The sequence below is a fragment of the Syngnathus acus genome, chromosome 22, assembly GCF_901709675.1.
Source record: "Syngnathus acus chromosome 22, fSynAcu1.2, whole genome shotgun sequence".
Taxonomy (NCBI): domain Eukaryota; kingdom Metazoa; phylum Chordata; class Actinopteri; order Syngnathiformes; family Syngnathidae; genus Syngnathus; species Syngnathus acus.
The window spans coordinates 486,525-503,722 of NC_051106.1; the positions used below are offsets into that span (position 1 = coordinate 486,525).

Here is a 17,198-nt window from a genome sequence, read left to right on the forward strand (position 1 = left end):
ATTTCTATCACATTTATTTTTCAGAGCAGCATATGTCAGTTTTGTTAGTTTTGACTTAGAAAGATGACAATATGCTTGATGATTAAATGTGCTGTACTTTGATTTTGGAGACTCGCTAACACCTGAGTGATGGGTTCAGGGGTACACAAGACAATAAAAGTTGGGAATCTTATGCATTAATGGATGTGTATTTATGGGAAACTGAGTTTTTTTTTGTATTATCAGTGAGCAGCAAATACGTTTTGACTTTTCATGTGATAATGTTGCACTGATTTGTGACTGTAGTTGAGACCTTTCCATGAAATACAGTGGAGCCTCGGTTTTCGACCACAATCCGTTCCAGAAGGCTTCTCGAGAAGTGAATCGTTCGAAGTCCGAATCATGTTTTCCCATTACAAATAATGGAAGAAAATGTAATCCGTTCCAAGCAAAAAAACACTAAGCATTTTTTCATTTGCGCATTTTTGTCCAATCGCGCAACTGCAGCTCACCGCCGACCGCGCAACTGCATCGCGCTGGTCGCATTATTGTGACAGAGCGGTTGCTAAAATTTAGAAAATATTTTTCAAGTCCTAATGGACTTTCCAAAATTTAAGTGGACCTTAAGTGCGCAGGGAGCTCAATTTGGTCCGATCGCGCAACCGCAGCGCGCCGGGCGCTCACTGTCTCATTGCTTTAGGAGCGTCTTTGTGTTTTAGGATGGCTTTACTGCTCCCACTTGCTTCCTTTGGAGGCATGATTAGAGTTGATGCAATCCTCAGAGTAACGGGAATGTAATAACGAACGGAGTCAGTTGGCATGCGGGTCCTCTCGGCTCATCTCGCGAGGTTTGACAACCGAATTTCGTCCGATATCCGAAGCAAAAAAATCTCAGTTTTTTGTTCGAATACAGATTTGTTCAAGAACCGGGACGTTTGAAAACCGAGGCTCCACTGTAAGTGAAAGGTAAAAATAAAACGCAATTTCTTCACTAAAACCTTTTCTTAAATAGTTACAGAAAGTAAGTTTCTTTTGATTAAAAAAAAAAAAAACTTTCAAAATTCCACCTTGTGGTGCCACTTCACTCCACAATCCGCTATATACACAACGATGACAGATCATGGAATAATATGCATAAAGAGATGGGGGGGGGGGAGAGACTCTCCTGTCCAAGTCAGCAGTGGCTGGACAGGATGTTGAAGAAGTGGTAGACGTCGTCCTTGTCTAGCACAGCAACCTCTGTGGAGCACTCAGAGCACTGCACGGGATGGTATGCCTCATCGGCGTCCATCCCGACAGGCGCTGCTGTCGCCTGCTCTTTCATGCGGTTCCATTTCTTTCCCGGCGTCCTGTCCATTTGCTTCTTGTAGCGCAGAACTTGCTCTTTATTCACGCTGCAGTTCATGACGAACATGGCGCGGTACTGCGTGCGGTACTTCTCGTGTCTGCGGAGAGTGGCGGGACATGACATCATCCACATCCAAACCCGCCTGTGTCGATCGCGCGCGTCCTTACCGCTGACAGTCGAGACACAGCGTGGTCATGCAAGCGGGACAGTTGAGGACGGCGTCGCTGCTGGGAAGACTTTTGGGCCCCGGGCGCCGCGGGTGAGCGGACATCGCAGGGCACTTCATCACACGATACCTGCTGCAAAAGTGGGCGGGGACGGAAAACGTGATCTCAAAAGCAAGAGCAGCGCCCACCCGGCCCAGTCGCCCTTACCCGCGCCTGGCGTCCACCCAGGCCTGGTCCCGCTCGTCCTCGTCGGGGTCGTACAGCAGCTCGTCATTGGTCATCATGCGCCGGCCGGCCGAACCACCTGCAGACACTGTGGTAATTTGTCATTGACAACTTTTATACAAGTATTCTAATGTATGAAAATCAAAGAAATGAGATTGTCATGAAAGATCATATTGGCCCGAATATAAGACGATGTTTTTTGCATTGAAATAAGACTGAAAAAGTGGGGGTCGTCTTACATTCGGGGTCTAGACATTATACCAGGGGTGGGCAAACTTTTTGGCTCGCGGGCCACAATGGGTTCTAAAATTTGACTGAGGGGCCGGGCCAGGAGCATTTGGATGGAGTGTTTGGGCCGGATATACTAAAGCATTACATGTAGTGTATGCAAACCTCATAGCACAGTAAGAACACTACAACCCAATTTATTAACTATCTTTCAAATGTGAAAATAGCCCTAACAGTTAATAAGTTTGTCTCAAGCAATATGCAAGATATAGCGTTTACATACTATTTTGCATGATACTGGGAGGAGAAAATGTAAATAGATTAAAATAGCATACGCACTGTGATTTATCAAGATTGCATCTGTTTTTAATAAGTTTCAATCGAAGGTGCAAAGTTAAATAAATCAACATTTATTTAAAAAAAGAATCATTTTCAACATTCAAAACATATTATTACGCAACGATATACTCAAGCTGAATAAAATCTACTTGTGTTAAACTCCGCAAAATCAAACTCTGCAAACTCGTTTTTCATAACAGCAGAAAAACTCACCAATTTCAGTGGGAACAGTGTTGTTGGTCTCCATTTTTTGCCAGTGCATCAAAGTCTGGAGTTAGTTTTGTTGTGGCAATTCTCAGGACAGATCTGAGGTGTTGGTCTGTTAACGTGGATCTGTGATGAGCTTTGTTGATTTTCATGACGCTAAACGTCTGCTCACACACGTAGGTCGAGCCAAACAACACCCGCATCTTCTGTGCAGTCCTTCGAAGGTTTGGAAACATGGTCTCGTTAAGTGAAGCATAAAAGTCATTCAGTTTAAGAGACTTGAACTTCTCCTTTGAGACGGAGTCAGACTGAAGATCGATCAGTTCCAATTGCAGCTCCTGCGGTGCTGATTCGGGGTCTTGTGACAGGGGACAGGACACCAGTTGAAGTGACTTGTCAATTTTTTCAAAATCACAGAACCGACGGCAAAATTCTCTGTGCAGGTCGTCCAGTGATTTGCAGTATTTCTTCGCATTTCGGGCGGCCTCTTTCTGCACGGCTAGTGTGGGGAAATGTGCGAAAGATTTAAAAGATTAAAAGATTAAAGATTAAAGTCCCAATGATCGTCACACACACACCTGGGTGTGGTGAAATTTGTCCTCTGCATTTAACCCATCCCCGTGTGATTTTAATCCATCCCCTGGGGGAGAGGGGAGCAGTGAGCAGCAGCGGTGCCGCGCTCGGGAATCAGTTGGTGATCTAACCCCCCAATTCCAACCCTTAATGCTGAGTGCCAAGCAGGGAGGCAATGGGTCCCATTTTTATAGTCTTTGGTATGACCCGGCCGGGGTTTGAACCCACAACCTTCCAGTCTCAGGGCGGACACTCTACCACTAGGCCACTGAGCTGACTGCTGATTTGTTTGACATTTGCCTGGAGAATAAACCCAGCTTGGATTTGAAGGCTCTCACATTTGTGTACATGTCGTGCACAAACTGATCTTTCCCCTGTAGCTTCACGTTCAGCTCATTCATGTGTGAAAATATGTCCACAGCAAATGCAAAGTCACAAAGCCAGTTTGTGTCGCTCAGCTCGGGGAATTCGTCGGATTTCCCCATTAACAACAAAAATGAGTGAATCTCCTCTTTGAGCTCCCAAATTCGTTGAAACACTTTCCCCAAACTTAACCAGCGGACGCGAGAGTCGTAAAGTAGGTCCTGGTGATCCGCATCAGTTTCTTCCAGGAACGTAATGTACTGACGATGATTAAGTCCCCTTGCTCGTATGAAGTTTTATAACTGGATCCACGACGTGATTAAGCTGCAATACAGACTTACACAGAGACTCCTGATGAATGATGCAGTGAAGAAAAATAACATCCTGGTCAGGGTTTTCTTCTTTCACTTTATCCTGGATTCTTTTCAGCAGCCCGACGTTTGTTCCAGTTAAATTTGGCGATCCATCCGTAGTGACATTAGCAAGTTTACTCCAGGTAGCTTCATTCTCTCGATGACAGCAGACACCTGTTCATATAAGTCCTCTCCTCGCGTTTTCCCTTTCAGTGATTCCATGCTCAAAAGCTCCTCCGTTATCTCAAAACTGTTGTTAATCCCTCGGATAAAAATTAGGAGCTGAGCAGTGTCTTTTATGTCGTTACTATCATCCAGTGCTAGTGAATATAACTTAAAGGACTCTGCCTTTTTGTTTAACTCGCTCACTATATCTGCGTCAATCAGTTCCACGCGGCGAGTCACTGTCCTGCGTGCTAAACTGATTTTTTCAAACTTGGTTTTGCTTTCCGGACACAAGAGACCTGCTGTCTCTACCATGCACTCTTTCAAAAACTCGCCTTCGGAGAAAGGCTTGCTAGCCTTTGCTAATTTGAATGCCAGCAAATAACTAGCCTTGGTACTTGACTCTTGAATTGTAGTTTGTCTGTGAAAAAAGTTCTGTTGACTCTGTAAATTAGCTGTCAACCTTTGAGCAGTAGCCGCCCGTTCTTGTGTTGACTGCTTGCTAGCATAGTTTGCATGCTTCGTGGCAAAGTGACGGCTGATATTGTACTCTTTGAAAACCGCAACAGCTTCTTGGCATATCAGACATACAGCCGTTGATCGGACTTCAGTGAAGAAGTATTTTGTTGTCCACTCCTTATTAAAAACTCGGCATTCACTGTCCACTTTCCTTCTCTTTGGTCCACTCATTTTCACAGAAGGGCTCAAATGGTGACATGAAACGAAGTGAAAATTAAAGTGAAATAAAGAGAAACACGCGACACTCCAACAACGGTCAATGTGTTTTAAGTGCGCCATCTTTTGGGGAACGTGGGTATTGCAGGGAAAGGGGAAAATGAAGGAGGTTTTTACTGTAATTTGGACAAGTTCGGCGGGCCGGATTAAAAAGCCTAACGGGCCGTATGTGGCCCGCGGGCCGTAGTTTGCCCACCCCTGCATTATACCCATTCACTTGTGCGCAGCGGTAAGTTAAAGGTTGCTGGTATCGACTGAGTATGTTGCTGTGATCGTGTGCGTCTTTGACACAAAGTGAATATATACATTTCATTGTTACTACTGTCCACCATTGTGCTGTTTGTCCGATCGCGGTTTGCTTCGTGTACGCACCGTTTGATTGACAGCTCCGGCGCGCTCCTTAAGTTTGCATCGTACGAGTAGCCGTTAGGCAGCGGCACAGCGACTAATGGTCGCCAGCAATTGTATTTTGTTGTCTCTATAACTTATGTTTGGTGTGTTGCCGAGAGTATTTCATTTATGGTAATTTTGTATAGCGGAACCGTTACGCGCAGTTAGTTATGTAATGTGTGCCGTCTACTAGTGTTGTGTGACGTCAGAAGTTGAGCATTGACTTACGTGCTGTATTTCTGTATGTTGCAGAATCACGCACACACACCCTTCACACGCTTCATACGATAATCACACACACAAGAGTCACATTCACACACCCAAAGACTCACCCATGTACACTACACACACCTGCTCTCACATCCTTACGATCAAACGTGTGCCTATACCCTTTTGCCAGTTTGCCTGTATGCCCCTATGAGCCACAGTGCCTGTTACCTTTTTGCCAATCATTCAGTAAAGCAATCAAAACTGAACCACGTCTTCCCTCCTGTGTTCTGACCGACACCTGGGGGCGAAAAGAGCAAAACCTTCCGAGCCAACCCTCTATACAGGCCTCAGGCTCCCCAACAATAACAGTTTGCATTATTTTATTGCAATGTTTTTCCTTATTCAGATTTGTTTCAATACTACAGTTAGTTTGATGGTTAATGCAGTTATTGCAATTTTGTTGTTTTATCACAACATTTATTTACATTTCAAAAACTAGAAGCCATTCATTTACAAATGTGATTGCACTTTAGTTTACATATTTAAATGTTCAGATATTAAGACGTGATAGACAGTTTTTGCATGATTTGAATGAGGCAAAATAACATGCTTTTTCTCTCGAATATATTATTATAATCATTTGTTTCAGATGTAAGTATAAAAATTTAATTTGGTGTTCAAAAAGTCTTTTTTCAAACTTGAGTCTTGAAAAAGAGGGGGTCGTCTTATAATTCAGGCCAATACAGTATAACTTCAATTTTGGCCCCAACACAATGCCCATAAAAAATGAAATGACTAAATGACGCAGTGAATGCGGCAAAAGGTGCAAGTTGTGGTCTCAGAAACGCCGATTTACGATGCAAACTTACTTGGCTGGTGGTCTTCGTCCGAGTCCGAGTCAAAGTAGATGTTGTCGTACATCCGTGGCTCGACGTGTGTTGGGCCTTCGCCTCCGCTTCCTGAACCCTGCACTGAATCGCACGGGTAACAACAGACTAAGAAACGGATGCGAAAAGCAAATATATGGCAGGCGGCAATCACGTCGACCTCGGAAGACAAAAACATGTTTGCGAGGGCTCAACAATTCATCCGACTCAAATTGACGCATGAATGGAATGGAAACCCCCCCCCCTCTTCTGGCAGCGCTGAATGTATCACACAAGTCGGTAAATTAATCAGTTATCGGGCGCTGTCCATCTAGGTGTGTTCGGGGGCGGCGGTTATGGAAACGGACCTGTGCCAGCGGGCTTCCAGGTGTCCTCCATGGTCCTGAGGGTGGAGCTGAGCTCGGCCTCCATCTCCTTCTCAAAGTCGTCATCGCTGGACGACTCGCTCTCGCCCGTCAGGTATTCTCGGATCAGCTTCTTCTTCTGCTCCGGCGTGCCGCTAAGAAGCACGTCCAGCTCGTCCTCTGAACTACCACAACAATACAAGTATTGCATTGCAACTTTTTTTTTTTTTTAAATACATGACAAAAATAGGCCGAATTGGACGAAAAGTCAAAGAAGAACTTTAGTTGAACACGCTAAAAACAATGTAAAATAAACAGCGACTACTGAAATGAATAGATGAAAATCAATTATCACTTTCTTTTACGGAACAGAACGTTAAAGGTGATGTATCATGGTTATAATCCTTTCTTTTTACATTTTACTCATTCAGTTGTGGCCTATGTAAAGTGGAACAGCAAAGCTTTTGTCTGAATTTCTCATTTTCATAGCATCACAGGCGCCTCTTTTCCCCTTGTTCTGAGAAGCGGCTTTTGGTGCTAGCTCTTTAAATGCAAATGAGATACTTCACAACCCACTCCCTCCAGGCCGCAAGATGTGCACCTCCCTTTCCGGTCGGACATATTAGTAGTTTTTTAGCCAAGATAGAGTTTACTTTCGCCACAAACTTTTTGATTAATTAAAAGATGTCAGCAGCAGAAGACTTGTCCATACAACCATGTATAACACGTAACCAAATAAATCCCCTCACAATATTTATGAACACGTCTTGTAAACAAGCACTGCAGTCAAGTTATGAAGTAAGCTAATACTAGCGTTAGCGAGAAGCTAACGAACGCATTGAACACATTATGTTCCCAAAGAATAAAACAGCACGTTTGATGCAATTCATCTGATTCAACTACTAAAAATACGTCCACAAGGAGTGAAAACAGAGTGGTCAGCGCTGAGATCATCAGAGGGGTATTCCAGAAAGCGGGTTATGTGAAAACTCTGAGTAAGTTAACCCTGAAAAGAGAGAAACTGAGTTATCCGTTCGAGAAAGAGCGGTAACTTAAACTCTGGGTCAGTTACTGCGGTGTGGTAACTTACTCTGTGAACATAACCTGATCGCTGGCAGGTTTACTATAAGAGACCCAGAGTTTCTACCTGTCTCCTCCCACACAAAGAAAGCGGTTAATCATGGATTGTCCGTTCATTCAAAATCCGATCGTCATCAAAGTTGGAATAATTCAAAACGCTTTACGTCGCGAGAGAATCTTCCGACCCAGATTAGACATTTTATCATTTCCAGAAGAATATCTTTTCGAACGCTACCGCTTTTTTCTTTGAACAGTATAATTTATCTCAATAACCTTCTCTGGCCATATAGCTCCAACCTCACACACTGCGAACGAGCACTCACATCAGAGCAAACTTTATGCATAGCACAACGTTTTTTTTTTTTTGCAAACGGCATTTTCTTTATAATATTGGACCAGAGCATAGCTTTTTTCTGTTGGCTGAGCAGAACTCAATGTTTGTAAATAGTATTTTATTGAGTGTTGGTGTAGGCTACAGCATCACATTTTAAATGACTTCAATAGGTAGGTAAATGAGTTTGTGTCAAGTGTTAATACACAAAGTGTAGAATTAATTGAAAGGTCGTTGGAAAACATTTTGTTTGGGGTTTAAATTATTTGAAGTAGCCAATGAATTAATATTTTAGTTTAAATTAATATTGACTGTTTAATAGCGTAAGTCCATTTAAAACAATTCTATTAAAATCAAAGTGAGTGCAATCACAGCCGAGCAAAACATGCCTTGTTTTTATGTTTCATTTTGAGCTGCTTCCAAGCCCTTTTTTCTCCTGTTGGATTGCACCTAAATGGAAATCTGATTACATTCCTACTTAAATTAATAACGACAGGCTATGCTACGATCTTATGGTTAAATGTTACATCAATGGAATAGTACATTCAAACTTACGCATTGACTCAGGCAGCAATTTCCTCCCATGATGTCTCTCTCTCTCCTTCGCTGCTGCAGCCGTATTAGATTTGCGGCAAAAAATACATTCGTACTTGCTGTAGGCTTGCATAAGGACCTCCAACTCCATTGTGGTAAAATAAGGTGATCTGTTTTTCCTCATTTGTCATGGTGACTCGTGGTATCGCGTCTCTATTGATGATGGCTTTTTATTGTGGTTGTGCACTCGCATAACTCCAGGTTAACATGCTCAGAGTTGATTGACCTAACTCAGATCAGCTGTTCTGGAACCAAATACTCAGAGTCTCCCATCTCGGAGTAAGTTAATGCAAAATTCAGGGATAGACTCAGAGTATGTTGAATATGTTTTCCGGAATACCCCCCAGAAAGCCTGATGCTAATGCTATGACAACGAGGGCATCATAGACACGCAATAATATAAAAGTGTGTCAACTCAAGCTTACCGCTTTACTGTGTCCATCATTTTCATAGTTCAAAGGAACTGAACCCTCAATGAAACTGAACCTTCAATGAAACGAAGTCTTTTGGCAAATCCTTCTCTATACTGACAAGAGATTTCTGGAACACTCATCCTTGAACAAGCAAGACTTGTGGGAACTTCGTCCTGAAAAATGAAACTTAACCAGGCACTTGTTTGAGGTTCTGATGCTGGAGGGAAGGTGTAATGAGTTGTGTGGATTAATGCATCGAACAACAGAACATTTGATCTCTCCACTTGGCATCCTTGAGTTGTTTGGACTACAAAAGTCTCTCCGAGTAATAAAGATGGCGGATTTGTTTTGTAGTGCCACCACAGAGACTGTGACATAATAGATAAAAATACATAATCGAAAATGGGTAAAATTGAACGGAGTGAAAAATATCCCCCAAACAGATTGTAAAAGTATCTCTGCAGTACCTGGAGGAAACTTTTCTACAATCCTGGAGACTCCAAGTGCACAATAAAAAATTTTTAAAAGCTTAAAAAAGTGAATTTTGCTATGACATGTCTCCTTTAAGGAGACAATTCGGCGGCTTGGTGGCGCACTGGGTAGCACGTCCGCCTCACAGTTAGGAGGGTGCGTGCGGGTTCGATTCCACCTCCGGCCCTCCCTGTGTGGAGTTTGCATGTTCTCCCCGGGCCGGCGTGGGTTTTCTCCGGGCACTCCGGTTTCCTCCCACATCCCAAAAACATGCTTGGGAGGCCGATTGAGCCCTCCAAATTGTCCCTAGGTGCGACAGAGTGCGAGTGCAAATGGTTGTTTGTCTCTGTGTGCCCTGCGATTGGCTTGCAACCGGTTCAGGGTGTCCCCCGCCTACTGCCCGATGACGGCTGGGATAGGCTCCAGCACACCCGCGACCCCCGTGGGGACTAAGCGGTTCAGAAAATGGATGGATGGATGTCTCCTTTAAGACTTAGACTAATTCCAGTCATGTTGCCTGTTAGCACTCCATATTGGTAAAAAGTTGATAAGCAGCAAAGCAATGAACGACGTCATAGAGTCACTAAGTGCAAAAGCTTCACTGGATATTTGGAAAAACACCAGCAAACGGGTAAAATCACGAGAGAAGACGCGTCGCGGTGCTAATAAACAACATACTTGCTTATGAAGTTGATACAAGTGTTTTACTTTTGCACTTCATAGACACGGTCATGCTATAACGCTAAACAAATCGAAATGTCCGACGCTCCACTGCATGAAACTGTTTGTTGACAATTGCACACATTCACCGGAGTTAGTCAACGATGCGCAAATTCGGGCAAAAGGCGAACGGTGCTAAGCTTATGTTTGTTTACAACCTGTTAGCCGCATTACAGGTTGCAGCCGGACTAGCTAACAAACGCACAAGACGAGTTGGTGAACAACCTGCTTGCTGCTCTCTCTTCGTCGCTCGGCTCCTCGAGCTCATACGAGTCGACATCACCGAGTTTGTTCATCTTGCTGGTCGTTATGAGAAGATCTTCACTGAAAGACACATCGGTGCTAAGCGTGAGCGTACGACGGGCAGTTCCTTCTTTTCTTCTTTTACTAATAAATGAGACTTCTTCTTCGTCGTCTCTCTTCTTCGGGGGTTTCCGGGGAATGCTACTTTGCCGCCACCCATCAAATGGTTCAACAAGCGATTATGTTAATATGAATTAAATTGTAAAATTTTATATAATAATATTATTGCAACTGTTGTTCTAGTCACTAAATACTGGTTCCATCTGAGTAATGACACTTAGCCTGCTCTAAGATGAGCATTTGTTGAAACAAAAGGTAATGGGGATCCCAAACGACAATAAACCATCAATAAATTACTCAATTGAATACGTTTTTGACTAATGATTGGCAAGTTATTAAAAAAGCCACTGAAATTTATTTCAACCTAAATTATTTGAACGTATAGTTTCCTGCAAAAAGACAATGAGTTAAAAAAAAAAAAAAGATCATGAAAAACGTATGTGAAACTGTAGCTTAAGCAGATAACTCCAACGCACAAGACTTGAAGCTCCAGTCTTCCTCGAGGGTCAAACAGAGGTCAGGGAAAGGTGACAACTGTACACAAGCCTTTAATGAATTTTTTTTAAATGAGCTTTAGAAATTTAGATAATGATAGTGATGTGAAATTTACAATATCTCATATGACTTATAATTGCTCAAACTCTCATTGTTAAATTCAAGCCATGTTTGTATGTGTTGTCATGTGTTTTGTGAGTTTGTTTGTTTGTTTGTTTGTTTGTTTGTTTGTTTGTTTGTTTGTTTGTTTGTTTGCTCGTCGAGCGGGTGCCAATCGGCGCTTGTCGTCTGCTGATTAAGCGTTGCAGGCCACACGCGTCACCCGCTGCCGTGTCCACCTTTGCGGCCCTGTGACGAGCTCATTCAACCAATTAGATGCAGGTGGGATGCTAATTAGAAAGCGGCATGCGAAGGAGGTAAAAATATCATAATCGTGCACATCTGTACACGCGCAGCCCGCCTGCCAATCTCTCACACTGGGTGACACTTCCACACACGCACGTGGGGACTTAGCGGTTCAGAAAATGGATGGATGGGTAACTGTAAACACGGTCTAGGGCATACGTGGGCAAACTACGGCCCGCGGGCCACATCCGACCCACAGGGCCGTTTAATCCGGCCCGCCAAACCTGAATAAATTGTATTATTAAATTTTTTTTTGGTCTGTTTCCCTGCAATTACTATGTTTCCCCAATAGATGGGGAAGCGCCCGCCCGCGCATTTACTCCCGGAAGTGCGTGTACGTACGTAAGTAGTACGGACCCGGCGCACTCCGCGTTCTATTTCCATCGGTGCTGAATTTCGAGTGTGGGCTGTGACGTCAGCATTCTCGTAATTCGCGCGCTGAGCTTTCAGATACAGTTTTACGCTAATGCCACCCACAAACCTTTCCCTTCCATCAAAATGAGTGGCCCGAGGAAAAGAAAGGTGGACACTGAGTGCCGAGCGTTTAAAAAAAGAATGGACAATTTGGCTCGACCTACGTGTGTGAGCAGACGTTCAGCCACATGAACATCAACAAAGCCCGTCACAGATCTCGGTTAACGGACCGACACCTCGGCTCTATCCTAAGAATTACCACAACAAATTTTACTCCAGACCATGGTGCACTCGCAAAATAGGGAGACCAACAATACTATTGATTTCCTTATTACTTCATTTTGATGTATTGTTTCACTGACTCTTCAAGATGATGTATTTGGTCAGAATGTTTGCCGTTTGATGTGATTTCGCCTCATTCGATAAACATCCATCCATCCATCCATCCATCCATCCATCTTCTGTACCGCTTAGTCCCCACGAGGGTCGCGGGCGTGCTGGAGCCTATCCCAGCGTCATCGGGCAGTAGGCGGGGGACACCCTGAACCGGTTGCCAGCCAATCGCAGGGCACACAGAGACAAACAACCATTCGCACTCGCACTCACACCTAGGGACAATTTGGAGCGCTCAATCAGCCTACCAAGCATGTTTTTGGGATGTGGGAGGAAACCGGAGTGCCCGGAGAAAACCCACGCGGGCCCGGGGAGAACATGCAAACTCCACACAGGGAGGGCCGGAGGTGGAATCGAACCCGCACCCTCCTAACTGTGAGGCGGACGTGCTACCCAGTGCGCCACCGAGCCGATAAACATATTTCATAAATTTGACCTGCAGACGCTGAAGTGATTGAAACTATTATTCATAATAACAGTGTCGTATATAATGAGAATCACTGATAGTAGTTATTTGGGTGAAATACTTTTTTAATGCTGTTAATAAATGCATTTGTTTTCAAAAAGCTTTTTTTGAATATCCATGCTTTGCTACCTACTAAAAGTACAAACCTTTTATGCAATGACCTTTACATGTCATTTCTATCACTTCACACAAACACTACATCCATCTGCTCCTGGTTCGGCCCCTCGGTCTAAATTTAGAACCAAATTCGGCCCGCCAGTCAAAAAGTTTGCCCACGAAATACAAGTGAATGCATATGCAAGTCAACATGTTGCTGTGTCTGCTTCTTCGAGATGATGTGCATGTCGTGTGTGTTCACGTTCATACGTGTTGGACATGGAACATGCTCTCCGGAAGGAGGAGGAGGACGGGACCCCCGCCCGCGGCACGACTCCACCTGTTGGCCCGCTGAGAGACGTGCACTTTCATTATCTTCTCCCACCTCACGTCACCTGTCAGCACACATGCACACAAACACACGCACGCCCGCACGCACACTTTCGAGCGCCACCTCCTCCTACATGGAGACGTGTGTGGAGGTTATTATCGGATCATGTCAGCGGGCTGCCGACCGCTGGATCACGCACACACACACGCACGCACGCACGCGCGCGCGCACACACACACACACACACACACACACACACACACACACACACACACGCACACACTTGCAGCAAATGAAATGTATCAACTCAGGTGTGTTAGCTGCTCTCACATAATGTTCTTCTGACAAGTGTGTGTCCATAAGCGTGTACGCGGTGTGTGTGCGTGTGTGTGTGTGTGTTTGTGTCATTGAAACGTGTCCTCCATGGTCACAGGACATGTCAACATGTCAGTCAGGCCAACACATATGTAAAGTCCATCTCTTCGTTGTCTGTGCCAACGACTTGACTTATCCGAGCTACAGAATTGTCTTCTGCGTTTTTTATTTCTGCTTTGACCTACGTATAATTCCGTCTCAATTCAGCAATTTGGATACAAAATTGTCTTCTGCAGATTTTCTTTCTGCTTTGACTTGCGTGGTGTTGAATTCAGTCACAATTCAGCAATTTGGCAAATCGCGTTGATGGGCTTAATAGCTCAATGCTAATATAGTATATTTTTATGCTGCTCTTCTTCTTGTATGTTTTCCTCATAAGGGCGCCAGGTCAGGCACTAGCCAGTTCGTGCAGGATATTGGGGTTTGGTTTCAGGAATGTAGATTTACCGGCGGCAGAATCTAGAACGTCCAGTTGGTTGTGGCCAGAAGAGGATGATAGGGAGACCGCATAGGGGCTGCAGGACGAACTAGCGAGTCGTAGGTCAACCTGCAGCTGTTAGGCAGAGCAATGCGGTCAAGAGTCACCAGGTATAAAGCATGGAGACTGGAAGACTTGGGTCGCGCACTCTACATTTTTTCCTGGGCGTGAGGCACTTCACTCTGACATCGGTTGAATAAAATCTTTTTCCAATCAGCCGTGTGTCACTGAAGTTTTCCTTCCCCGGGCCAGCCACCTTCCATACCTTTGAAGACCAGCTGACCACCAAAGACAACTCATCACACTAACGTGAATGTAGAAATAACATTGACATGCATGTTTATGAACAAACACTGGACTGGTCTCCACAAATTTCTAGGCTTTGTATGGAAAAAAAAACTGGTTGAAAGAAGCAAACATGGCACTGGTCACCCTGCAAGTGTTTTGTCTCTGTCTGCCGTCTTCTTTGGCCTTCCTGCAGTGAGCGACCAATCGGCATGCTCGACTGACAGGCAGGAAGAGATCGAGGAGACGAGAACAGAAGACAAAAGATCCAGCTGGGAGCTGACGCCGCCATAAAGCGGGATGCGGATGTGTGCCAAGCCTCTGAGCGCACGTGACTGGTCGCTTGTGAATGCACTGGTCTCCCGCCTGCTATATTGACAAACGTGCTTTTTTGTGTGCCGACGAAATTAACCCAATTGCTCCTTCGGGAGGAGTTTGAGACGTTTTAATGTGGGCTCGCGCGCTAGGGGAGCTGGCACGCACACACAAACGCATGACAGGTGGCCGCGCGCACACATACACGTGGCCCATCATCCACCTAGTGTCCATCATGGAGGCCACATGCGTGTCATGGCGTGTAAACGTCTGCAAGCCGCGGCCGCTGCTAGCTTAGCACCCCCGACGCAAACATGTCGCCTCACATGACACGAGAATGTCGATCAAATGTTGCGTGACACCAAGCAGACGGCAAACAGCCACCATAGGCACGCACGCACAAATGTGTTTCAATGTGTGTTTCTCGAACACGCCACACAAGAGTGTTCAAAGTTTCATCAACATGCCTTTAAACCATCACACGAGTGTCTTTCCTTGAAATTTGCTCAACATGAATGTGCATGCGTTTCCGGAACCTGTCTCAGTCCACCATGCAGGGCAGCCTCGATATGTCAATGCACGTGCGCGTCACATCTGCGTCAATGACAGTGGCGTAGCCAAGCCAGGGCGAGCCGGGGCGGCGCCCCGGTTAGGACTCCCTGCGCCCCGGTCTTGCGCGAATGTGCTTGCGCTATTCTATGTGCGCGATGTTATCCATTCACCGTTTGCCTCCCGGACCCGAATGTTGTTTTAGCGATCAGCGAACGGCGTGGGTGATGTTCGATTTTTTTTCCTGTGGGCGCGCGCCCCTACTGGAAAAATTCCTGGCTACGCCACTGGTCAATGAGTTTATTCTAAACCTGGACGGGAAACATCATCCCTCAAACATCTTGTCGACACTTTATGTCCTCGCCCCGCGCGCACTCAAGAAAAATTTCTTCCTCTTGAAGACGACACAATCGTGTGTGTGTGTGCGTGCGTGTGCGTGCGTGTGCGCGCGTGTGCGTGTGTGTTGCTACTTCCAAACACACACGCGCACACACACGCAGGTTGAAAGCTGTGAGAACATTTTTTTCTTTTGGCCTCAAGGTGTCCGATCAAACACCAACATCTCATTACAAGCCTTGCCACTGCGCAGGATGTGTGCGCGCGTGCGCGTGCGCGTGAGAGCAGCACCCCAGTGTGCGCTGCTCCATAATGGCTTTTGGAGGAGATTGGCGCTTTGTAAAGACATTTGATTGGCAGCTCCTGATGTCGCACTCCAATTAGAGCGCTCTTTTGTTAGCGTACACCAGTCAGTGCGTGTGGGTGCGCTCGCGCGCGTGCGTGTCGCAGTGAGCCGCGGGAATGAATAATAATAATATGCCAGTGTGTGTCTTTCTCACATACTCGGCTACTTAAAGCGGTCGATTAATTAGCTGATTAAATTGCTTCAGCTCGTCAATCCCAAAAAAGGAGAGATGAAGACGATGAAGATGATGATGAAGATGACGATGATGATGGTTTACCGTGTTTACAGTTTTAGTGTCGCGACGCCTTTGTGTTTAGACACCTCACAGCTTGATTTATATATTTGAAAAACAAAACAGACGACACGCAAATGTGGATGTTAGCGCTAAATTAGGCAGCGGAATTTGAATGCTGCATGGACGATGTTATCGTCATTTGCAACAAAACAACAAAACAAAGCAAAACAAAACAAAACAAAACAAAACAAAACAAAACACACGACACTTCATAAAATACATACTTTAGTCATAGAGTCATTATGACTTTCAAAATTGTTGTCGTTTTTTCACATATAGTGCTACAATCCACACCAAAGAGAGCAAAAAAACAAGAAATTTGACGACGATGCACGACCATGCAAAACTGACGAATTAAAAATTGGTCAAGTTGGTAAATTCATTACATGTAATCAGACCGTAATATGGAAAATTGATCTTGTGTGGATATTAAAAATATACGCGTGTGCGTGTGTGTTAGTACATGTACGATGTCTCGCATCACACGAGAATGTCGCACAAATGTCACGCGACACCAAACAGGTTTTCAAAAACCTTAGCCATATGTTTTGAGAGTCGAAAATTATATTCCATCACATCAACGTCATTTATTGCAAATAATTGACATTTCACGGGAATAGAAGAGGTTGCTTGATATTCAGTCATGCCGTGTATTTTCCCCCATCAAATACATTTACAAATGTTTTTTTTATAATTGAAGAAAAACATCAAATTATAGTTATAGCCTTGCAAAATAAACAAAACCAAACAAATAGAATGATATATTTTTGAATATGAATGTATTCATCACCGCATGTAAAACCACATCAAATAAAGGCTAATAATAATAATAATAATAATAATAATAATAGTAATAATAATAATAATAGCATTTGCTAAAACTGTAATTTCTCAGTATTATGACTCATATTCTGAAGAATAATTTATTTGTTTCCTGGGTGTTTTAGGGACCCAAAACACACAACACATTGTGTCCTTGCTTTTGCTTTGGAGCGAGTGTGTGTGCGCGCGCGCACAATGTGAGGCCGCGTTTACCACGAGCGGCATCACCGTCCAAGCATGCAGACAGACCTCCGGCGTGCACGTGTGCCTGCAGTGTGTGCGCGTGTGCGTGCGTGTGTGTGTGCGTGTGTG

General features: G+C 44.6%; 1 protein-coding gene and 1 long non-coding RNA gene across 5 annotated transcripts; both read right to left on the reverse strand.

The window, feature by feature from the left end:
* Nucleotides 1-1,032: 1,032 nt before the first annotated feature.
* LOC119116729 (e2f-associated phosphoprotein) lies at nucleotides 1,033-10,540 on the reverse strand. Of its 4 annotated transcripts, none has more exons than XM_037242419.1 (6): nucleotides 10,348-10,540; nucleotides 6,517-6,698; nucleotides 6,152-6,253; nucleotides 1,702-1,807; nucleotides 1,495-1,623; nucleotides 1,033-1,424 (listed from the first exon to the last, which is right to left on the reverse strand). In XM_037242419.1, exons 1-6 carry the CDS (start codon nucleotides 10,416-10,418, stop codon nucleotides 1,154-1,156), a joined length of 861 nt encoding a protein of 286 aa, XP_037098314.1. In that variant the 5' UTR covers nucleotides 10,419-10,540; the 3' UTR covers nucleotides 1,033-1,153. The 4 variants fall into 4 exon arrangements, with proteins under 4 accessions (XP_037098314.1, XP_037098313.1, XP_037098316.1 ...); XM_037242418.1 differs by having other exon boundaries at nucleotides 1,495-1,626; XM_037242421.1 differs by having other exon boundaries at nucleotides 1,154-1,424; nucleotides 1,702-1,798.
* Nucleotides 7,946-9,549, reverse strand: LOC119116768. The gene is made up of 2 exons (XR_005096357.1): nucleotides 9,505-9,549; nucleotides 7,946-9,459 (listed from the first exon to the last, which is right to left on the reverse strand). It is a non-coding gene; the product is annotated as an uncharacterized LOC119116768 (long non-coding RNA).
* Nucleotides 10,541-17,198: the final 6,658 nt, after the last annotated feature.